The 21,658-nt window shown below is 40.2% G+C and overlaps 2 protein-coding genes across 3 annotated transcripts; one reads left to right on the top strand and one right to left on the bottom strand.

Moving 5' to 3' along the window:
- Positions 1 to 946: 946 nt before the first annotated feature.
- LOC121898648 (protein FAM222B-like) lies at positions 947 to 9,844 on the top strand. The gene is made up of 3 exons (XM_042413914.1): positions 947 to 1,077; positions 3,432 to 3,559; positions 4,031 to 9,844. The coding sequence occupies exons 2-3, from the start codon at positions 3,478 to 3,480 to the stop codon at positions 6,091 to 6,093; spliced, it is 2,145 nt and encodes a 714-aa protein (XP_042269848.1). The 5' UTR covers positions 947 to 1,077; positions 3,432 to 3,477; the 3' UTR covers positions 6,094 to 9,844.
- Positions 9,845 to 9,952: 108 nt separating this feature from the next.
- Positions 9,953 to 21,658, bottom strand: LOC121898647 (transient receptor potential cation channel subfamily V member 1-like). Of its 2 annotated transcripts, XM_042413912.1 has the most exons (17): positions 21,560 to 21,592; positions 17,758 to 17,857; positions 17,466 to 17,629; positions 16,889 to 17,043; positions 16,278 to 16,430; positions 15,589 to 15,726; positions 15,188 to 15,492; positions 14,785 to 14,961; positions 14,124 to 14,279; positions 12,689 to 12,784; positions 12,517 to 12,587; positions 12,264 to 12,429; positions 12,113 to 12,179; positions 11,699 to 12,021; positions 10,956 to 11,080; positions 10,311 to 10,417; positions 9,953 to 10,225 (listed from the first exon to the last, which is right to left on the bottom strand). In XM_042413912.1, the coding sequence occupies exons 3-17, from the start codon at positions 17,603 to 17,605 to the stop codon at positions 10,146 to 10,148; spliced, it is 2,259 nt and encodes a 752-aa protein (XP_042269846.1). In that variant the 5' UTR covers positions 17,606 to 17,629; positions 17,758 to 17,857; positions 21,560 to 21,592; the 3' UTR covers positions 9,953 to 10,145. The 2 variants fall into 2 exon arrangements, with proteins under 2 accessions (XP_042269846.1, XP_042269845.1); XM_042413911.1 differs by lacking the exon at positions 17,758 to 17,857 and having other exon boundaries at positions 21,560 to 21,658.

Below are 21,658 nucleotides of genomic sequence, written 5' to 3'. Positions count from 1 at the left end.
TATTCAGATCCTTTACTGCAGAAAAAGTACCAATACAACAATGTAAAAATACTCCATTACAAGTAAAAGTCCTGCATTAAAAGTCCTACCACAGTAAAAGTACATAAGTATTATGAGCTTGATGTAGTTAAAGTATTGCAGTAAAAGTAGTGGTTTGGTCCCTCTGACTGATATATTATTATATATGACATCATTAGATTATTAATAGTGAAGCATCAGTGTTAGAGCAGCATGTTACTGTTGTAGCTGCTGGAGGTGGAGCTAGTTTACACTACTTTATATACAGTTAGCTAGTTTAGTCCAGTGGTTCCCAACCTAGGGGTCGGGCCCCTCCAAAGGGTCAGCAGATAAATCTGAGGGGTGGTGAGATGATTAATGGGAGAGGAAAGAAGAAAAAACAAAGTTCTGATACACAAATCTGTTTTCAGTTTTTGGACTTTTTCTCTAATCTTTGATTTTTGCTGAAATATTGGATCATTTGAACATTTATTGAAATGAAAGCATGTGAGAAGTTTAGAGGGAAAAATCACTATTTGGTGGAGCTGTTAACAACTCATAGACATGTGAAATGTGACCCGGACTACACACTGCTTTTTGTAAGACGTCAAAAGCCAAAAAGGTTGGAAACCACTGGTTTCATCTTTAACAATGTGTTGTATTTTAAAAGCTTGTTATATTATCCATTGTGTCAAATCTTCATCTGAAAAGTAACTAAAGCTGTCAAATAAATGTAGTGGAGTAGAAAGAACAATATTTCCCTCTGAAATGTCTAAATTGTACTTAAGTACAGTACTTGAGTAAATGTACTTAGTTACTTCCCACCACTGTACCCAGGCCACCGCCCTGGAGTTGAAGTAATAAACGTCTCATCTGGGGGGATTATGGATTATTGGTCAGGCGTTTGCCGGTGATGTCTAAATGCAGAACAGGGGTCCTTTCTCTTTGCGCATGCTCGACAAATGTTGCTGCCGTCGCCCGGAGAAGCAACACACTGGGGATGGTCTCTTCATCATTAAAAACAATATCAACGGTATATCTCCACAAAATGAAGTTACCCTACTCATAGATTCGCGAGGAGTAAGTATTTTCCTCTTTAATACAGGTCGCCTCGGCGGGTTTTTGTCAATGAAAAGCTAAAGTTTGCCTAACAGCTGGCCTGGTCACAATAAGCACAAAGAAGCTCCTTATTTATTGTGGTGCTCGACTCGTGGTTTCCTATTGAACGTTGTAATTTTCAGTTTTAATTTCGATTTAGGGGAAGTATCGAGGCCCTGCAGTCAGCTCAGTTTGTGTTTGTCAGCTGAAATAGTCCAGCAACATTATTATATCGGTGCTAACGTCAGCTAGCTGTTTGAAACTACAGCCGGCTGGGTAGCTACACAGATGGCTAATGTTACTAGCTGCAGACGGGCTGCCTCAAACTTCACGTAGCCCACGATGATGGTTGTATTAAATACGTCATTCGACACGTTCAAACGCCTTGCAAAGGTTTAAACTAGCTGGGGACGATGCCGTAGCTTTACACGGTAAGTGTGACCTATGTCTGTAGAAAAGGTCACATTATTCAGTCTGCATTAATGAGGATCCATTTTTCCTTTCCTGTTCCTGACAACACTCACTCCACTGCGTCCTCCTGTGGAGTGCAGAGGATGAAAAGGCAGAGCCACATCAACACCCAAAGCACTGGTCTCATATCTAAATTCATTGTAATGTAAGTCATATCACCAACAAACCCAACAGTGGTTAAGAGATTTGGAAGACTGCACCACTATTAACGAGTCATCTTCCAGTATTTCAACAGTGGTGATGAACTAGTGATGAATCATTGAACTGTCTGCAAGTTGATGATGAATCTGCAAAAAATTGTGTGACTAAATCATAGGATGACGCCTTTTTTATATTTCTAGTTGTCTGACCAGAGTGTACTTAACCTCAGTAAGTCATGAAAAACATTTCATGTAAGGTAACACGAGGCCAGGGATTACAGTGGCTCTGCAGCCCTGCATGACTGAATGAATCTTACTGACATTTGATGAAGAAACTGTATTTCATGTAAATCTGTCACATCATGGCAGATACCCAGTCCACTTAATGAGATCAGTATCAATTCCGATCTGGGAAATGGGGATTGGTGCAGGCCTAGGAGTGGCACTGGGTATTGGTAATGAAGACATGGATGTCTGTTTCTTATGTTCTCCTTGTAAACACCACCTCTTTGTGTTATTGCAATATATTTGAGCTGTAAACATGTACAGTAAATACCCAAAGACATCAATTTATCAATTACCTGATGAGCCATTTGTCACAAAATGTTTCCTGTTAATGGATTTTCATTTTTCAAGCAAAAAATACTGAATATTCCCTCATTTTATCTTCTTTATTGTGATGATTTGCTTCTTCTTTTTCTTTTGTGATGGTAAATTGAATATCTTTTTATCTTTTGTATTTCACTTGAAGATGTCACCTTGAGCTTAAAGAGATTCTAACAGACGCATAACACTATTTATTAATTATGTAATTAGTGAAAATAATTGTCAGATTTACTTGTTAATGACAAATAATTGCTAGTTGCAGCCCTACTGGGGATTTGGTTCCCCATCTCTTTCATTGTAAGCACATTAGGAAGGATTTTATAATGGCCACTGTGAACCGGAGGAGGGATTAAAGCGATCTAAAACTGTTTTAATGTGCATTTGGGAATGTGAGTACGGTTTAAGGACAGACCTGAAAAAAATGTGAACCTGCTTTTTTGTTTTGTTTTTGGCCTTAAAAAAAATAACGCAGCGTAGTCAATCTGACCAGAGATATGAGGTTGTTTTTAGTTACTTACACATCATTTTGCAGATTTATCAGCAATGTGTTGATGTTTGTTGAAATACTAAAAACTGACTCGTCATTGTGGTGCAATCTTTACAAACCAGTGTATCGGTAAGATCAAGTATTAAATAAACCTTGAATAAGATCTCCAGCTTTTTCAATTTAATCTACAATAAAAATGTATTTGGATTCAGGGACCAGCGCTTCCATTTGGGTCTAACTTTTTCATAACATGACCTACTAAACCATGTTCAGCAGAGGAAATTGTGCTTTTTTTTTTTTTTTTTTAACTGTGTGCTTTTGGCTCAGCCTCATGTGAGTTTTAAGAAGATAGCCGTTTGGCTGCAGTCTGCCTTCATGCTGTGTTCTATGTGCTGTTTTGTTCAAGGCGAGAAAAAAAGGCTTTTTCACATCTCCATCTTGGCTTTTTTTTTTGCGAGCTGCAGGGTGTACGCAGTGAGCTTTTACAGAGCCATGATCTCAGTTTATTACAAGCTGCCATTTGCAAAAGGTCACATTGTACTGGATGTGAAAATAGGAGATAGCAAAGTCATTTCACACCAACGTAAGTGTCTATCAGTGGCTGACTTGCGCCTGCTCTGTTTCTCCCCCAGTATGGTGAGGAGAAGGTGTCCCATGCTGCATTAGTGGAATAGTGACATGCTGGCCTGTCTGCCAGCATCAGGTGACCCTACCATCCGACTTCTCTCCCGCACGCAGATGAACACTGGACTTCAGAAATGTATGTGCTTTCTTTCACCGTGTTGTGGTTTTATTTCCTCTTTTGAAAGTAGTAACTTCATCATCGGTCAGCGTTACGGACCTGATATTACTTATCCTTTACATGACAAAGATTGTGCAAGATTATGTCATCACTGACCCCTAAAAGCTTAAATTGTGATGAACAAATAAACTCTACCTGCAAGATTCAATTCTAGTTGAACAGTGTACATGATCCTGGCTTTAATGTAGGAGTTGAACAGTTAAACACATAATTAAGCATTTGATGCAAAACACTCTAAGAGGCAAAGCAAGTTTTTGTCATCCATAAAGCGCCGTGCTAGCTGCAGTTGCAGATAAAGCTACGATGAAGCAGCAGCAGCACATTTTATTCACACATTGCTTATTGTCATAGTGATGCATTTCAGTATATAGTGTTGGTCATTGTGCTTTGCTAGCCGTTTCTGGTCGTCTAACTTTTTACACATTGCAGGGGAAACTACACAGAAGATGAGATCTGTCAGCTATCCAACCCCAGCAGAGTTGGATGCCTATGCTAAGAAAGTTGCCAACAACCCTCTGACCATCCAGATCTTCCCCAACAGTGTCAAAGTACCTCAAAGGAAGCACATTCGCCGCACAGTAAACGGGCTTGACACATCGTCGTCCAGCCAACGCCACAGTCCCTACCCCTCTCAGGTCAGCGCCAGTGGCGGCCTGCTGGCTGTCCTCCGTGCGCCTGCTAAAGGCGTCATCAAAGAATCAGACGGCAGCCGCGCCCGACAGCTTCATAAGGCCGTCATGAACCCTCACAGTGGACCATACGCCACTCAAAGCACTTTAAACCTTCCTCAGCCTGCTCCTCACCTACAGGGCCCGTCGCAGCCTGTGGCCCAGGCTGCCCAGAAGCAAGGCATGGTTCACCCGCAGGCGCTACAGCAACAGCAGCAAAGCATGACTCATCCAATGACTTTACAGCAGCCTCAAACTTTGCCGAACCCACAGGCTTTACAGCAAAGGAACATGGCTCATTCACAAGCTCTGCAGCGGCAGCAGAGTTTGTCCCAGGTTCAGACTTCACAGCAGCAAAGATTGGCTCACCCACAAGGCATACAGAGGCAGCAGAGTCTGCCTCACACCCAGGCACTACAGCAACAGCAGAGCCAGTCTTGTCCATCAGTCATACCACAGCAGCATCTTTCTCACCTGCAGACATTAAAGCATCAGACGGCTCCTCCGCAAGCTTTACTTACACAACAAGGTGTGACTCAGGATCTGCGCCACATGTCTGATGGAGCTCAGCTTCCGAGCCTGCAGCATGCCCAGGGTCTAGTTGGCTCACAGCCCCCTCCCCAGGCTGTGGGTGCAGGACCTCCGACCATGCCTAACAGCCTCCAGCAGCCCCCGCCGGGGGCATACGGGCCCCGGAAGCTCCCTGACGCAGATGCCCCACCAAATGTAACTGTATCTACCTCCACCATCCCACTGTCCATGGCAGCCAGCCTGCATCAGAACCGGCCTGGCGACCTGAGCAGCATCGTGCACCAAATCAACCAGTTGTGCCAGGCACGGGCTGGCATGGGCTCCACCTCAGTCTGTGAGGGCCAGATCGCAAACCCCAGCCCCATAAGCCGCAACCTGCTGATCAACGCCAGCTCAAGAGTATCATCTCACCACCTGGCTCTGGGCGCTGTGCCCAGCTGCCTTATTGTGGGACCCCCGGACAAAGCTACAGCTCAGACTCCCAGTGCTGCTCTTCATACACAGCCCAATATAGCTGCTACTAACAGTATGCCTGCCTTTCATACAGACCAAGAGAAGGTACAACTGCAGCAGCAGCAGCAGCAGCAGCAGCAACAACAACAACAGCAGCAGCAGCAGCAGCAGCTTCAGCACCATTTACATCAGCAGAAACAACAACAGCAGCAGCATCAGTTACAGCAGCAGCAGCATTTACAACAGATACAGCAGCTGCAGCAGCAGCAGCGCTCCTGGGCCCAACATCAACTGGCTCACATGCAGCAGCCACCCGAGGGGGCCCATCCCTGCAAGAACCCAAGGATGGAGCCTCCGACTGAGTGTGCTTTCCCCTCTCGAAACCTCAACTATTCCCACAAGCTACCCAACACTGCACAGTCCTTCCCTCTAAAACACCCAGCAGAAAAGCCACGACCATCATCCCCTGTTAACTGCCCAGTAGGTTCTATGCCTTACATTAATGGCCACTACATGCAGCCACCGTGGGGCAGCATCCCATCCACAGCAGGTAACAATGGATCTGGCCCTCAGGACATCCCAGTGGCCTTCCAGGGAGGGCAGGCTGCTGCCTCCACAGACCGCATCCCAGGGGCAAAGTACAGACCGGGGAAAGAGGGTCTTACCGGCCAGTCGAAGTTGTTGCAGAATGTGGATTTCCTAGGAGGTGACTTCCAGATGCCCAGCTTTCAGGAGCAGAACATGGATGTGATGGAGAAGATGCACAGGTCAGCCATGGGCCAAGTTCAGGAGCCCAGTAATAGCGGAGGTGTCCACACTCATCACCCAGGCTACCGATAAAGCGTGAGCTTATCCCACTTGGTGTGTTTTTTGAGTTTTTTTTTTTTCCTCAACAGCTACTTTCAGCTTCTAATGGTTTATTCTTTAAGATCTTGCAAGTGATCAATTACATTTTATTGCTTCAGAGCTTGATTTGTAGACCCACCAGGTTGTGATGTTTCAAAGTATTCCTCAGGTCTTAAGCCATGTCGTACCTTTTGTTGCAGATGAAGGGTTTTTGAGATTGTTGTTCCACTGTTGAGTAGAATTCCTCTTTTTTTCATCACTGGCATGGATGTGCTGCTCTTTGTTCATGTATATACAGTGTTCTAAAAATATTCAGTTGCAGCTGAGAATATTCTTGCCATAAGATTGTCACAGTGCTATTCCCAGGTTGACATGGAACAACTTTTTTTCAGCATTTGTGGCCTTACAACTGCCCAAAGGCAAGATTTAAGGATGTCCTTGTGTAATGTTTATATTTGCAATTATTTATCCTTTTAACAGGTTTGTGATTCATTTTGAAATGAGAAGGTTACATGTATATGCAATTAACAAGACTGTTGATAAGGTTTTTTTTTTTGTTTGTTTGTTTTTTTTTTTTGGTCCCAGGAGCTCCCTTCCCCCCCCCCATAGTTGAGGTGTAAAACTCGTTAACGGGCCTAAACGAAAGGCGCGTCTCATCTATCAGGAATACAACATGGCTTCTGAACTGCAAAACCCGTGAGCGGGTGGTCCGGGTAGTTATTGCATTTTGTTCCATGAGGTGATCAGTGTGCAAAGAATGGCTACCTATCATCACTGTTGAGCAGAATTTTTAGTTACTGTAAATACAAGACAAAGCCAGCACTAGCAAAAAACAAAAAAACAAAAAACAGTAACATTCTCCATTTCTGAGATTCATGTTCTTAAGTTGCGAGTAGTTTCTCTTAAGTTTGGAAAAGTCTAAAGTGCCCTCTCTCGTGTGTAATATTTCAAGAATTGCTTTTTGAAGAAGTAGTCTTTCTTTTTATTACATATTTTTTTTGTCGTAATTCTGTAGATGGTCCTACCTAAACTGTAGAAATTTACTTTTTTTTTTTTTAAATGTTACGCTTAACATTTGGCAAAGGAGCAGAGGACTCAGTTAGCCCCTATTTGTCTATAGCTAATGTGAAACAGAATGGCATCCCATTGTTTATTAAAATAATGTATGTATGTGAAAAAGCAAATTGATCACTTGCAAGCATGCAAGTACTTCAGATAATGCAAGCTGGGAAAACGCTGAATTTCCCCTCTAATGCATTTCCTCACCACTTTACTACTGTAACGCAAGTGAACTGATGTGGTGTCGACATAATCTGTGTGGCTTGTGGTGGGCTGTTCATCTACTAATCACTGGCCTTACCCTGTGTTGTATTTCTGCTACCTATAAGGAAAAAGTAAGAACATTTTAACGCAGGTTATGTTTTTTGCTAGATGTGTCTAGCATGAAGCTCTGAACCCCCATCTCCTCCTCCTCCTCCTCCTCTTAAGTCCTTTTTTTTTTTTTTTTCGGGTTGATGTTGTCTGGGCATATATTGCTCCGCTATCCTCAAGCCTTCTGGAATAAGCCTTAAATGTCACAGTAGTTATCCTCTACTTAATACTTACCATAACTGACCTTTCTTTGCCAGGATCCAAACTTAAGTATGGCTTCATTGTGAGAAAGAGAAGAAGAAAAAACAAAAAACAAAAAAAGTTCCCCCTGAGCTTTGGTTCCATTGGAAATCTGTTAAAACTGTCAGATCATTGTGATCGTATGTATAGGCAGTGGGAATGGATGATATTGCCTTAAATGGAAATATTAAGGTAATAACGCTTCTCCTACCTGTTGATAAATCACCATCCTACTGTCTCAAATGTTGCCTATCTATCAAGGATTTAAGATGATTTTATGAGTAAAATATGAATAGTATTTAGCAGAGTTAGTAGGTATGTAGAACAGGGCTGTAGCAGTTATTTTTAAAGTATTTGGACTGTGTTTTTAGTTGTTATTAATAAATATTCTGATTTATAGTTTCTTAATTTATTTTTTTTGGACCACTGCATCCTGAAGCCATAGGTGTTTTTTCACATTAGGTGCCATAGGTGACACATATTGACACAAACGGTGTGAACTGATTCGTCTTCACTCAGCGTCGAAAATAAAGAGGTTTGCATCCATCGCTTTAAATCCGATGTCTTTCACAACGCCGAGCATTTTTTTTTTTCCTCTCTCTGAATCATTCTCAGAACACAGTACAGGTCAAAAGGGAGAAAGAACGGCATGATGATGATGATGATGATGATGATATCATCTTCAGAGAAAGACAGCCGAGATGCAAGCCGTAGCTTTTTTTGGATTTTGGTCTTCATACTTGATGGCAGTTTATTTTATTTTTTTTTCCTGGCTCTCATTTTTGATGTGCCTGCCCCTTGAAGCTGCTATTGAATTTAATCTTAACACACACTAGTATGATTGGTGTGTGCGTGTGTATGAATAGTAATGATGTATGGGCTGTATCAGTGGAAATAAGTTCAAATTTATGGGATAGGCACAGGGCTAAATTTGCCACCACTTAAAACGCTGGTAAATTTGGCTGTTTGTCTGTATCGCCGGCCATATTTGGGAATTATTCTATATTCTAAATATATAATAACTGACTGGTATTCTAAGTGGCTAAGAGTGATTTCCAGGAGTCTGACACACTGTGGCCTAAAGACTGACAACTCCCAGGCCTGTTTGGGTTTCTTTAACTATAAAAAATCAACAGTCACTGAGAGAAAACACTAAACGATCTCACAGACCTGTCCTGTTAAATTCTTTTGAACTGCCTCGTTACAGCCTGACATAGGTTCAGGTTCTACAGTTTCATATGAAGTGCCTCCACTGGGCGTAGTATGGAGAAAAAATGTGTGAATGGATGCTTGCGTGTGTGTATGTTAAGCTTGGGTACTTGCACACAGACTGTGCACGCAGACAAAAAGGTGCACGAAGTTAATCTCTGATGGGGGACCAAGCTACTTAGTGTAACTACTGATACTGTGTCATGGACTGAAGTCCTGAAGTGTGCCACGATTCCTAGACACTGTCGGGATGTGTGAACTGTTTGCTGCTGACTCACTGACCAAAGTGACCAAGCGTCCCTCTCTGTAACCACCCCCAGCCAAAAGCCTTGGCAAGCTTGTATTTGGGAACTTAATGTTTATAACAGTAATAAGCAACAACCTGGTGACATAAAGGAGAGCTGCTGCCCTCATTTGGACTGTTAAAAGAAAAATCTTGTGAAGTAAAAGTGTAAAGATGTGAACAGAGCATAAAATAATCTAGAGCGAGGAGTGGTTCCTGTACTGCACAGTACACCCCAATTGTTTTTTCTCCAGGCAAAATTCAGATCTTTGTATGTTTTTTGTGGTTCCATTTCACAATATCATCATGTAGAGATCCTACGTCTTTTCACCCAACAGTACATGTCAATATGCACTGTAAGAAATCTTAACTACTTAAGCACATTGTAGCTCATGTTAGTTGACTCAGATGGCAATATTTATTGGGGCACAGGTATGTACCAGCTCTCTCTAGATTTATTTTTACTCTTAATAAATATGATTGTCTTTGATTATCGAAGATCTATCATGAACGGTGGTGGAGGGGGCCTTACTTTCTCTACTTTGTGAAAAATGTGATATTCCAGTTTTGCCTAACCTTCAGGAATAAAATGTCTTGCACAAACATTCCCCCCCTAACCAAAATAAAGTTTGCAAACACAAAGCTTTTGGTGTGTGACTGGTCTTTTATGATGTACATACAGACGTACCAGATGATTTTAAGTGTGTAATGTGTGATAATTCAGATAAGAAGACAATCTACAGGCGTGACTTGTTTACAGACAGTTGGATTTATTGCTGAAATCATCCCCAGTTTATGGTAAACATCCTGTATATACAGTACCTTTAAGAAATGGAAAATAGAATATAAAAAGTTAGTATCAAAAGTAAAAAAAGCCTTGACATGTTTAGAGGGAGAGGTTACTGATGCTCTCAATAAATGTCCCTGTGATGATCTGGTGAAGTTAAGGAGCGCCGGGTTGCTGCGGTTGGCGTCTTCTCCCACGAATCCTCTTAAATAGCGGATTTAGGCTCCACATGTTCCCTGAAAGTAGAATAAATATAAATTAATATTATTAGTGACATCTTAGCAGCGATGAGTCGTACGTACGTACAATCTGCCGGCCTACCGTCAATCTGGTCGTGGGACTGTGACATCATCATGCGATTCCCAGGATCTTCCTCCCGAGTTACGCCGACGTCTGACCGCCATTGTTTCCAGTTGGTTTCCCCCACCCTGAAGTTGAAGAAGACTCATGCTTGACATGACTATATCCTCATAATCTGATATTATGTTAAAGGACTAAAGGGTCAGTTCACCCAAATACAAAAACACATTTTCTCCAATTACCTCTAGTGGTATTCATCATATTCTCTTCAACAATACAGGGTTGCTTTATTTATTTAAATACTGCAGTGTTTTTTCCAGAACATCTCAACTCTGGATATTCCACTTACTGTTTCACTGGAGCAACTTTCTACCAGATAAATGGTTCTCATGTGAAATAACTCACAGTGAATTATCTGTGGATTATCTCAACCAGGCAGGACACAAAGCACCACATCTCATACTGTAAAAACCAAAACCCACCTGCATGGTTACACACCGTTAGCGGTGAGAAAACGTTTCTTTGTTAAGGGTCATTTCACCCAAATTAAAAGAAGTTAACCAGTATTGTGCTTGTGATTGCTGAGTGTCAACAGGACCCACGGTTACACTGTTCCAGACCTGAGCTGAGCCAAACAATTAAACAAATTAAACAATGATGGTTTACCTGAAAAACGTTCTGCACTCATCCGGCTCGTTTCTGAGACACACCGTCTTGGACGCTGCAGGGTACAGTTTATTCATCAGACTCCTCGGCAGAGTCCTCTCCAGGTCCAGGATGGTCTGAGCCCTCTGAGCATGTGTGACACATTGCAAATGGTTTAACCCTCCTGTTGTCTTTCCCGTCGACCATGTAACTTTTGTCCTCCCGCGTCAATTTTGACTCGGGGAGGACAAAAGTGCACAGGCGCTTTAATTTTAATAAAACACCCAAAATTCTATGAAAGTAGTGATTATTATTTTTACTTGCAAAGTGTGTGGTATGGAAACATCAATGTGATTTTCAGGCAATTAGATGAAAGAAATCTGATATATTTTCTGATATAAAAAAATTTGAAAACGGGTCAAATTTGACCCGAGGACAACAGGAGGGTTAATATGTTATTGCATTATTGGGTTATGATCAATGCATTACTGCTGCACAGTGTAATCAACAACACTGCATCATATATTAACTGCATGTAAAATCTTAACCGATAAGGTATTCAGTAATTATATCACGTACAATATTTCTGTTTGAAATGAAGCCAAGTTGAAAACATCTTAATGTTATTATTCTAAAAGAATTAATTCATATATTAAACATTAACTGTTTCCTGTGTTGGATGTACTCTAGAATTATCCTGGATTTATGTGAGCTCAGACTAATCTTGTGAACATGCAAGTGAACAGACTATAACAGCTTCCTACCTGCAGATTCCAGATGTTTTCACTTTCTTTGGAGATTCTTTCGACCGTGTTGCCCATCAGAGCTATGAGCATGTTGAGCAACAGGATGTAAGTAAGAACTATGTACGAGATGAGAAGGATGTAGAAAACTTCTTTGTACTGGACATGGTCAGTAAACTCCAGATCTCCCATTCCAATAGTGAACTTGAACAACTCCAGCGTTGTAAAACGGATATCGTTGTAAGTTGGCCTTTTGCATTTAAATGTCTCAACACTCCTTCCATGTGCCAGTGTGCCATTGGCCAGCTTTTTAACAGAGGAGTCATCGATAAGGGCAACGACAGCTGAAAAAGAAGAAGATGTAAGTCAGAAGTCTTAATCCTGCAGAACATCTTAAGCCTTTTATTCTGTATATGCTTAACCTTTTTGTCTTACCAGCAGAGAATCCAAAGAGGAAGACGCTATAGAAGCACAAAAAGTGCAAGATGTCACCCAGGATCATCTAAAATGAGAAAAAGACTTAATGTAACCAGGCAACCCCTATTATAGTGAGACTGAAAGTAACTAAAAGTAACTTAAATCTTACTCTTTGCATCATGACATTGTACATCCCCATTTGTTTAGAGCCTCTCGAGTAGTAAAGAACGTTGATCCAAGCGAGAGCCAGCGAGAGCACAAGAAGTCCGACGTATTCTCTCAGTCCACAACAGTACAAAACAATGCAGATCAGAAGAAGAATTGCTTGCAGGAAACTGTAAAAGCAAACAAAGCGCGAGCGTTAAGAAAGATAATATTAAAAAGGTATAAAATGAATTATTTCATTTTTTTGATACACTTACAAAAGAATGTCACAGTATCCGTCGATGTACAGAGCCTTGAAGGTTGGCGGGTTCCTTTTGAAAATAGTTATCTGAGGATTTAGAAGTCAGACGTGTGGAAATGTGAAATTTGTCTGAAATTAATTTAGATCTTTTTCAGTGTGAATTAATGGACCGGACTCCACTTTCTCACCGCTTTATAGAAAAACCACACCGCTCCGAGGACACTGATGAGCTCACCGGTGCAACGCAGGTAGTCGAGTGGGACATCTTCAATGGGAAACGGTGGCTGGAGGTCAATAGATCAACAGTATTTGTTTAAGCTGATTAAAGGGAAACTTCAGTATTTTTCAACCTGGACGCTATTTATCCATCTTTTTGTCTCTAAGTGACTGATAGGGATAACAATTTTTGAAACTGGTCCAGTATTGAGTGAGAGAGTTTCAGCTGGCAGCTGTGAAACAGGATGTAACGTAACTCTCTGGGGCAATCAACGTACGTCCACTAAAAGTGTTTTTGCGACTGACAGGCTCAGATTGTTATTATAAATGTCTGACAACATGGAATTATTATCATGGAAACAATTTTCTTTACATTTCGCTTGATCCGGTCTGTTTTATATTGTGTCTGATGAAGTCTCGCTCTGAAATCATTTATATTACATTTCATTTACTTCTTTCATTTAGCAGATGCTTTTATCCAAAGCGAGGTACATATGAGACTGATGCAACACAAGCAGGGATCTAGTCAGGAGACAACAACAACAGTAAGTGCCATAAAGCTTAAGTTTGGGCCCAATAGGACATAAATGCCAACAGGCAGCACAACAAGGCAATGATTAGAGTACATAGAAGTATGTTTTGTTTTTGTTTTTTTGTTTTTTTTCTCTCCCTACAGTTCATCAAGTGCAGAGGTGTTCGTGAGAGAGCTTGGTCTTTAGTCTTTTCTTAAAGATTGAGAGTACTCTGCAGATCAAACAGAGTTTGGTAACTCGTTCCACCACCGGGGAACTACAGAGGAGAAGAGTCTAGCTAGTGACTCAGGGCCCTGTTGTGGTGGTGGTGGTAAATCTCATGAGAGTTGAGTTGTTGTCGAAATCAACTAAATATTCAGCCAAGACAGAGCTGGAGAGAGGAGTGCCGGGAGGAGTTTGTTGTGTTGGAGTACAGAACATGTAGCTTAGTGTTATCTAAAAGATTTTCAAAGTCATGGCTGAATATTTAGCTGATTTCAGAACGAGACTTCTCCTTGAGTTAGACTTGTTTAGACACAACAGGCTGGATCAAGCGAAAGGTAAAGAAAAAGGTTTTATTTGTCTGTTTGGTTCTTTCCATAATGTGTCAGACACTGATAATAACAATGTGAGCCTGTTGGTGGCAAAAACACTTTTAGTGGACGTACACTGATGAGCGCTATTGCCCCAGAGGGTTACATTACAGCCTGTTTACCAGCTGCCGGCTGTCCAGCTCAATACTGGACCAGTTTCAGAAATTGTCATCCCCATCAGTCACTTAGAAAAAAAGATGGGAAAATAGGGTCCAGGTTGAAAAATACATCAGTTTTCCTTTTAAGTTGTTAAGACATAGTTTATACTGTTATAAATTGGGATGGTTTGTTCAGTGTCTTACCTTGCCTTCTTTTCTGTAGAAGGCCACGGTGGTGAAGATGATCAGGTACGTCAGGTAAACCAAGAAATTCATCAAGAATAATTTAGAGGCGAATTTGTCCCACTTATCCTTGAGAAGACTGCGAAGAGGCTCGATCTGGAGCATCTCAGGGCGATTCTGAAGCAAAGGGTCACATGTCAAATTCCACATTAAAAAAACACTTCACATTCCTCTGTTGTAACTGTGCTCGTGACAATGATGAAGGCTTGTTTGCTGAAACACACCTAAGAGTCTATGTAAACTGCTGTCAGTTTATTGAAAGGTTTTTATTTGCTTTTGTGATGCCACTATGCCAGTTTATACTGTATGTTCAGCGTCCCATTCACGCCACATTAACTCTGTACTTCACATAACTCCTCCATTATCATTGACTTTGACATAATCCTGTGACATATCATCTGATAGGAGGAAGTAGGATCTGGGGTTCAGTGCAATGCAATCACTGACTCTTTTTGTTATTATTGTGTCAAATACCATACATATAGTGCATAATTCCACCTTAATGTACTATGATTTTGCAGATTGCACTTGATTGCGTTAACTATGACCCTTCCTGTCACTGTTTAAAGATTCCATTCACGTACTAAACAGTTAAAAATAAGACAAAATAGATATCGCTAACCGGAATTTCACTCCCAAAGACGATTATCTCCAACACAGAGTTGTCTTCGTTGGTGTCGATGGAGCTCGTGTCATACAGCGAGGAGTGAACGGGTCCGTAGAACCACTCTGTGAACTTTCTGGACAGCGGCCTCGTCTCCTCATCCGTGAATTCCCGATGCAAAATGTGCCTGAACAGCTGGCCAATGAGAGATCAGAAATGACATAATCATCTTTTATGATATTTTATGACATCATATGCCTTGCACACATATTTCCATGAGCAGGTAGAGTTAATCTACATTGTCATAAATTTTATGTTATATTAATGTTGCAGGGCAGTGCATTCATGCTTAATAGGGCTGTTACTGTCAATCTGTATCTGAACATAAACACAAAGACCTTAAAAAGAAAAGTACACCTACCCCAATCTTGCCTAGCTTGGCTGCTAACTTCAGAGGAGTAAACCCATCATTATTTTCAATAGCTTCCAACTGGACTTTTCTTTTTTTCTCGAGTTTGTTGTGGTGGATTAGTATGTCATCATACGTCTTCACAATCATATCTGTGTTTTCTGTGGTGTTGTCTGCTATGACCACCAAGGTGTGCAAGACTGTGTTTCCTTGGGAGTCTTTGTCAGTCAAGTCGGCATTCCTGTAAGGGTTCTCCATGAGGAAGGACACAATATCTGGCTGGTTGGTGCAGGCAGCCAACGACAGAGGAAGCTCTCCTGTTGGAAACACATGACGGCAAGTTTTTTTAATGATACGATTTGATCATAAACAATCGGGATAGAAAATGTAGCTCCTGGTTATTTTCAACCCACCAAAATAAAACCCCAATCCTGCTTTACGCTGGAAGAACTTCCCGTTGGCTTTGGCCTGCACATCTGCTCCTTTCTGGACCAGCAGTTTCACGTGACCAAAGCTCCTTCTCTCAATGGCGACGTGCAAGGCTGTCTGACCTGTGATGTATTTTGTTGGTACAGGAAACAGGCTGTTAGGGTTAGATGTTTTGTTCTGTGTTTACTTTAGCTCTAGATTCGAATGAGAGAAAATTTCTAATGCATATAATCTACGTCTTTTTCACCACAGAGGTAAAGTCCAGACATATTGATGGATATTTATATCCTGAATCTTTAAATGATTGATTCACTTATCACTCTGTCTTGTCAAGTTAAGTTAACTCTATCTAAAAAGCCCAAAATAACAGATTTGGTTCAAAGGGCTTCATGATCTGTACAGTATTTGACATCCTCTTTCCTTAGATCAGTGTTTTTCCATCCATGTTTTAGACGTTTCCTTGCTCCAACACACCTGATTCAAATGAATTGGTTGTTATCAGGCTTCTGCAGAGCTTGATGATGAGCTGATCATTTAAATCAGGTGTGTTGGAAGAGGGAAATATCTAAAACGTGGAGGGCCGAGGGGCACCAGGACCAGGATTGAAAAACACCGCCTTAGACCCCCGGCTTCAGACGCACATATATACACATGACAAGTTAATTTTACCTACCGTGGTAGATCGGATCTTTGTAAGATGCGTTGATTAAATTTTCTAAATCTCCAGTTTTCTCTGCTATGTCGAGGAAAACTTCAATGGTGTCATTTTTGCCGTCTTTGAGGTTCAGCAAAGCTTTCAGGAGTGCCGTTTTCCCATTTATTTCATCTGAAAGTTATGATACATTACAAATTTTTCTTTCTAATCACATTTCTATCATCATTAAATGGTGTTTCAAATAATTCCTATTAACTTAATGAATATTTTCTACAATAACCCAAACGTTTACTATGGAAAGCTTCAAATCTCACACCAATTATTATATAAATTGTATTTAAGAATGTTATGGACCAAATAAAATGATTTACTTCTTCAGATTCACTATTTTTTACTTTGCTTTATCCATTGATTTAGACATTTTCTCTTCTACTTGCCCCCAGTTACACCTTTTCTTAGCAAACAGCAACCAGGAAACAGTCTTGTTTTGTTTGACCAAAATGCATTTCATTAAAAGAAGCTATTTTCTGAGGACATGTGGCTCTACTGTTTCAAACTAACATGGTCCTATCAGCTTGATCTTGTCAGTCACAAGTAAGATAAGACAAATAAAACTGGTTCCTACTTGCCTGTGAATTCTGGGCTTGTAAGTTGCTTATCATTAACCCGCAGGTAGTCAAGCAGGCTATTGAGTTGAGTTGTGTTTCCATGAGATGCTGCTTCAAATATTCTTTCCCTGGTGAATGCTTTACTGTAAATGCTGCCAACGCTGGTGCTGTATTTTCTGAAAGGTAGAAAATTACACAAGTCATGAAATGGATTATGCAGTTATGTAATAATTCACTGCAACAGTATTTCAACACTTTGTGTCAGATGACCAGTAAACAGTATATAAATATAATATGCAAAGAAGACTTTGTTAACATAATATTTGTATATGAGTCTTTTGGGAAAACACACTAACCTGTGAACAAACAGCTTTCAACAAGCTGACACTTGTTTACCTGAAATCCATTAACATGTTACCTGACACTCAGCAATCCCTAAAGGCTATAATGCAAATTCCTCTTAGAAGCAGAGGCACACCACTGATTTCTATGCTGACATCTCCAGCAATAAGTCTGTGTCATTTAATGATTAAAAGCCACATACATAACATGTGAGGACTAAATCAAACACCAGTTCTTCCCCCATATAACCAGTTACCTAGATAATGAATCATTGGTGTCCATAGGTGGAGGAGTTATCTCTGAGCTGTCTTTTTTAAGGAGCCAATCCAGACCATTTCCCTCTTCTTCATGGCCTGTGTTTGCATCCACTGTGTCCGACGGCTGTCCAGCTTCCATCTTCTTTGTTGTTAATAACAGAGTCTTGATCGTGTATGACAACAAACTGTTTACTTCCTCTAGAAGCTCATCAGCTATGATGAGCTACAGCTGCGCAGGTGTAGTATTGCAAAGGTTAAAGGCAGCACTGAAGCAGAAACGGTATTTGTTACCTTGGTTATGCTCCTCCCTCTCCACAGAGAGCAAGAGCAAGCTTGTTGTTTGCCTGGCAGCAGGTTTCCAACTGAAGAACATGCAATCAGAACCCTAACCCTAACCCCAAAATACACAAGATCAGGTTATTTTACTGTCTGATTATATAAATAAAATGTATTTATTTGGCAGGGACAGTGCATATTAATGAACATTGCTGTAAATATGCCAGAATTAGCCAAAAGGCTGGTTTTCATCTGTTGTCCCTGGTCAAATGTTACAATAGGCTCCCTAAAAGTACAAGAACTAAACAAAAAAAGGTAAAGATAAGACACAATTGCTGAAATATGGTACAGGCAGCACCTCATGATAAAACATTGATAAAATTGACATGTTACATTGGAAAATGTCAATGTAAATACAGCTAAAATGACGTGACAATATTGAAGCAAACAGGCAGTAGCCAAAGAAGCAGATGAAGCAAACAACAGGATATCAAGCAGCATTAAACAAATATTGGTTGAAGCAAGAAGGCAGTAGCCTACAAAAACAGTACACGAAGCATGCAACAGGACAACATTAAGCAGCATTAAACAAATATAATTTGAATCAAGCACGCAGTACAGAAGCATATCAAACATGAAGCAGGCAACTCCTACAGTACATGTGAAACAACAACTTAGAGCTACATAAGAAACACAAACCACAACGGACAACACATGCAAGTACAGTAGTTTGAGAAACATGAGAAAAGTTCATAGACTGACATTAACAAGGAGGCAGCAGCAGAAAGGAAGTGGTTTTTAGTGCTGACAGATTCGACGTCCAATGAGTAACTGTTTTAAATGAGAACTAAATGACTAGTATGTGTTGAGTTCACTCTTGTGAGGCTCTAACAGAAAAGGCTGACTGACTAAAGGCTCTTGTGGAATAATGCAGTTCCTTCTTGTAACTTCTCACGTGATCCGATATGAGTTTGTTCTTATGCTATAACAAAGCTTCTGAGTACGGGGTTGTGGGGGTGCATAACATGTATGATTTTGTAGATAAGACATCAATTTACATGCTTAATCAGGTTTTCCCAGCTTAGAAGGTCATATTTCCTTATTATTTATTATACAAAGACTGTAGTGGTTTCAATGTAGTGTGGTTCGTCTGTGACCAGCTCATCAAAACAGTGAGTCATGTGAGAAAAAATCATTTAGCGCATGTACATCTTGGCTGCTTCAGTGGACATGTAGTGTCTTATGAATCGGAAATTGGCTAGATTTAATAGATTTAATTTGATCTGTTTAGTTGAGGTTGGGAGTAAATCAGAATTTCAAAGTATTAAGTTCTTTTTACCCCCTTAACGTTTCTCAAAAACATCTGGTTCCACAGAAAGTCATTTGTCTTGGTGAAGAACATGCCGACAGTTTTAGACATATTTGGTTGCAAACACAACACTGATTGAGTGTTGTTGAGACATTGACCATGGAGTTTGCGAGTTTGGCAGCAAGTTGTGTCTTCATGCTACCATGTACATACAATATGGCATCATCAGCATACAACCTCAGGACACACGTTATTAATATATAAACTAAATAAGAGCGGGCCCAGTATGGATCCTTGTGGGACACCATTGATGGTTGCGTATTCAAACAGATTGAGATTGGTTGAAGAGATATGATTCTACACATTTAAGGGCATCAACAGAAAAATTAAAGATAGACAACTTAGATAGAAGAACTGTTGGATTCACAGTATCAAATGCTTTCCTGAGATCAAGAAACACAGCACCGACAGCACCACCTTTATCCAACAGTCATTTGATTTTTTCCAAGAAGAAACAATTGGCTGTCTCAGTTGAGTGATTGACTCTAAAGACACATGGGGTGTAGGGGAAAAGAGCTGTTATTCAGGTGGTGTATGATTTGCTCAGCCACCCATTTCTCTGCAACCTTAGACATCATAGATGGGATGCTGATGGGCCTGTAACTACAGGTAGAATGGAAATCCCCAGATTTAACTTCCAGGTACCTGGAAACTTTCCCTGGGATATTGCGAGGTTAGTGATTTTGGCGATGGGATTAGCTAGTAGTGAGCTGAGATGTTTAAGCATTGTTGTGTCCATTACAAATACATAATTTGCTCTTGATGGTTTGAGACATCTGATAATTCTCATAACCTCTGATTCAGGGACCGAAGGCTGGCTCCATTGTGTTAGTTAGACATACATTAAAATGCTCAGCAGAGCAGCCACAGAATCAACAAAGCAGTGATTAAGAGCCACTGCTACTTCAGCTGTGTCCTTTGTGAGGTTTCCATCCAGGTTCAATTGGTTTTCCTGCTTCATGATGTTGTCCTGTAAGCTTTTTTAACTGTTTCCAAATTATTTTGGTGTTACCCCTAGCCTCACCAATTATAGTCATGAAAAAATCTCCCTTAGCTCTCCTTAGTTCTCTTATTACCTTATTCCTTAACATAGTGAAATGATATTTATCATGGAATGAATTTGTCCTAATTTGTCCTAATGGCCATTACATTTAATTTAATGGCCATAAAATTTAATGAAGTACTATATTACTTGTTTAATCACATGTTCTCACTTTTAAAAGTGATGATGATGTTAAACAACACTTATATGTAGGTTTTGATTCAAATAGTGTATCTCAGTATCATCTGAATGTATGAAATGCATCACTGAAAGGTTAATTTAGTAATTTTAATAACTGATTCTGATTACAGTCATATCAATTGGGAACCAATAATAAAAAAATATCACTTGGCAACTAATTTACAACTTGATATTCTTTATCTACCACTACTGAGAAATAGCGAGACGACAACAAGATCGTCGGCTTTTATAAATAAGCTTCTCACATCTATTTAAGTTAGAGAGTCTAATGTGAAATACTTAAAGCCAAATAAAATATGTGACATCACAACTAGTCTGGAGCCAATTGTGGTTCAATACGCAGCGTGTGATGCGGAAGCATCTTGGATTTTTCAATGAGAGGGAAGGTGTGGATGTAATTTGTAATTTTTAACTAGGTAATTGAACTTGTGGAAAAAACAAATCAGACACAATTTATTATTCAAAGCATTTATGTTAAATTTTTAGGTTGGATTTTGTTTAGGCTTGAGTATACAATGTGTTAATTATTGTGCTTTCTTCTACTGCTCAGAAAGAGCAGATGTTGATGTTTAAAGTTAATGTGAGCGCAGTTAAAGACACACAGAGATCAGGAAGGCTTCAATCGTCTATTTGATACAACTAAGAGTAAATCGGATTTTCAAGAGTGCAGTTGTGTTGTGGACATGTGATTATAAAAACATTGTGGCATCTGTACACAACTTGCATGAGGGAAGGTGCTTACTGTATACATCTGTTAAAGGTGTGGCTACACTGTGCAGCATTCAATTCAACAAAAGAGCTGCACGATCCATTACTTCATAATTTATTCATTACTGGAAGCTGTTAGGGAATAACTTAAATAAATTAAATTTTAGCTGCACTCAACATGATTTGTAGTCAAACGGATTAGTCAAATCTACAGAGTGTTTTTTGAGTGGTTTAAAAAAATATATGAAAAACACATTTCTTAATTGAAGTAATAATGTTATACTGACTTTAGGACAACTGCACAAGCTATATATTCAATGTTTGATTTCATTTGATGATTAAAAATACAACCGTTACAATCACTGAAGATGAAAAAACAGAAAAATCTAATTCATTGCTGCTCTACTGTCAAGTTATTACAATTTCAGCTCTATTAAATATTTCTGAATATCCCTTAAATACTTCTGTTGTGACCTAAAGTCATGCAAAATAGGTACCTGCTTGTCGATGATCTCACTGGACTGGCTGCTTTTGGGGCTTACGCATGAGGAACACTGAGCCCAGGTGTGTCCCATATTACTGATATATATGCTGCC

This window comes from Thunnus maccoyii, chromosome 6, assembly GCF_910596095.1.
Source record: "Thunnus maccoyii chromosome 6, fThuMac1.1, whole genome shotgun sequence".
In the NCBI taxonomy this organism is placed as follows: domain Eukaryota; kingdom Metazoa; phylum Chordata; class Actinopteri; order Scombriformes; family Scombridae; genus Thunnus; species Thunnus maccoyii.
Note: the sequence above shows the minus strand (reverse complement) of the source record. Positions and strands in the feature narration are given on the sequence as shown.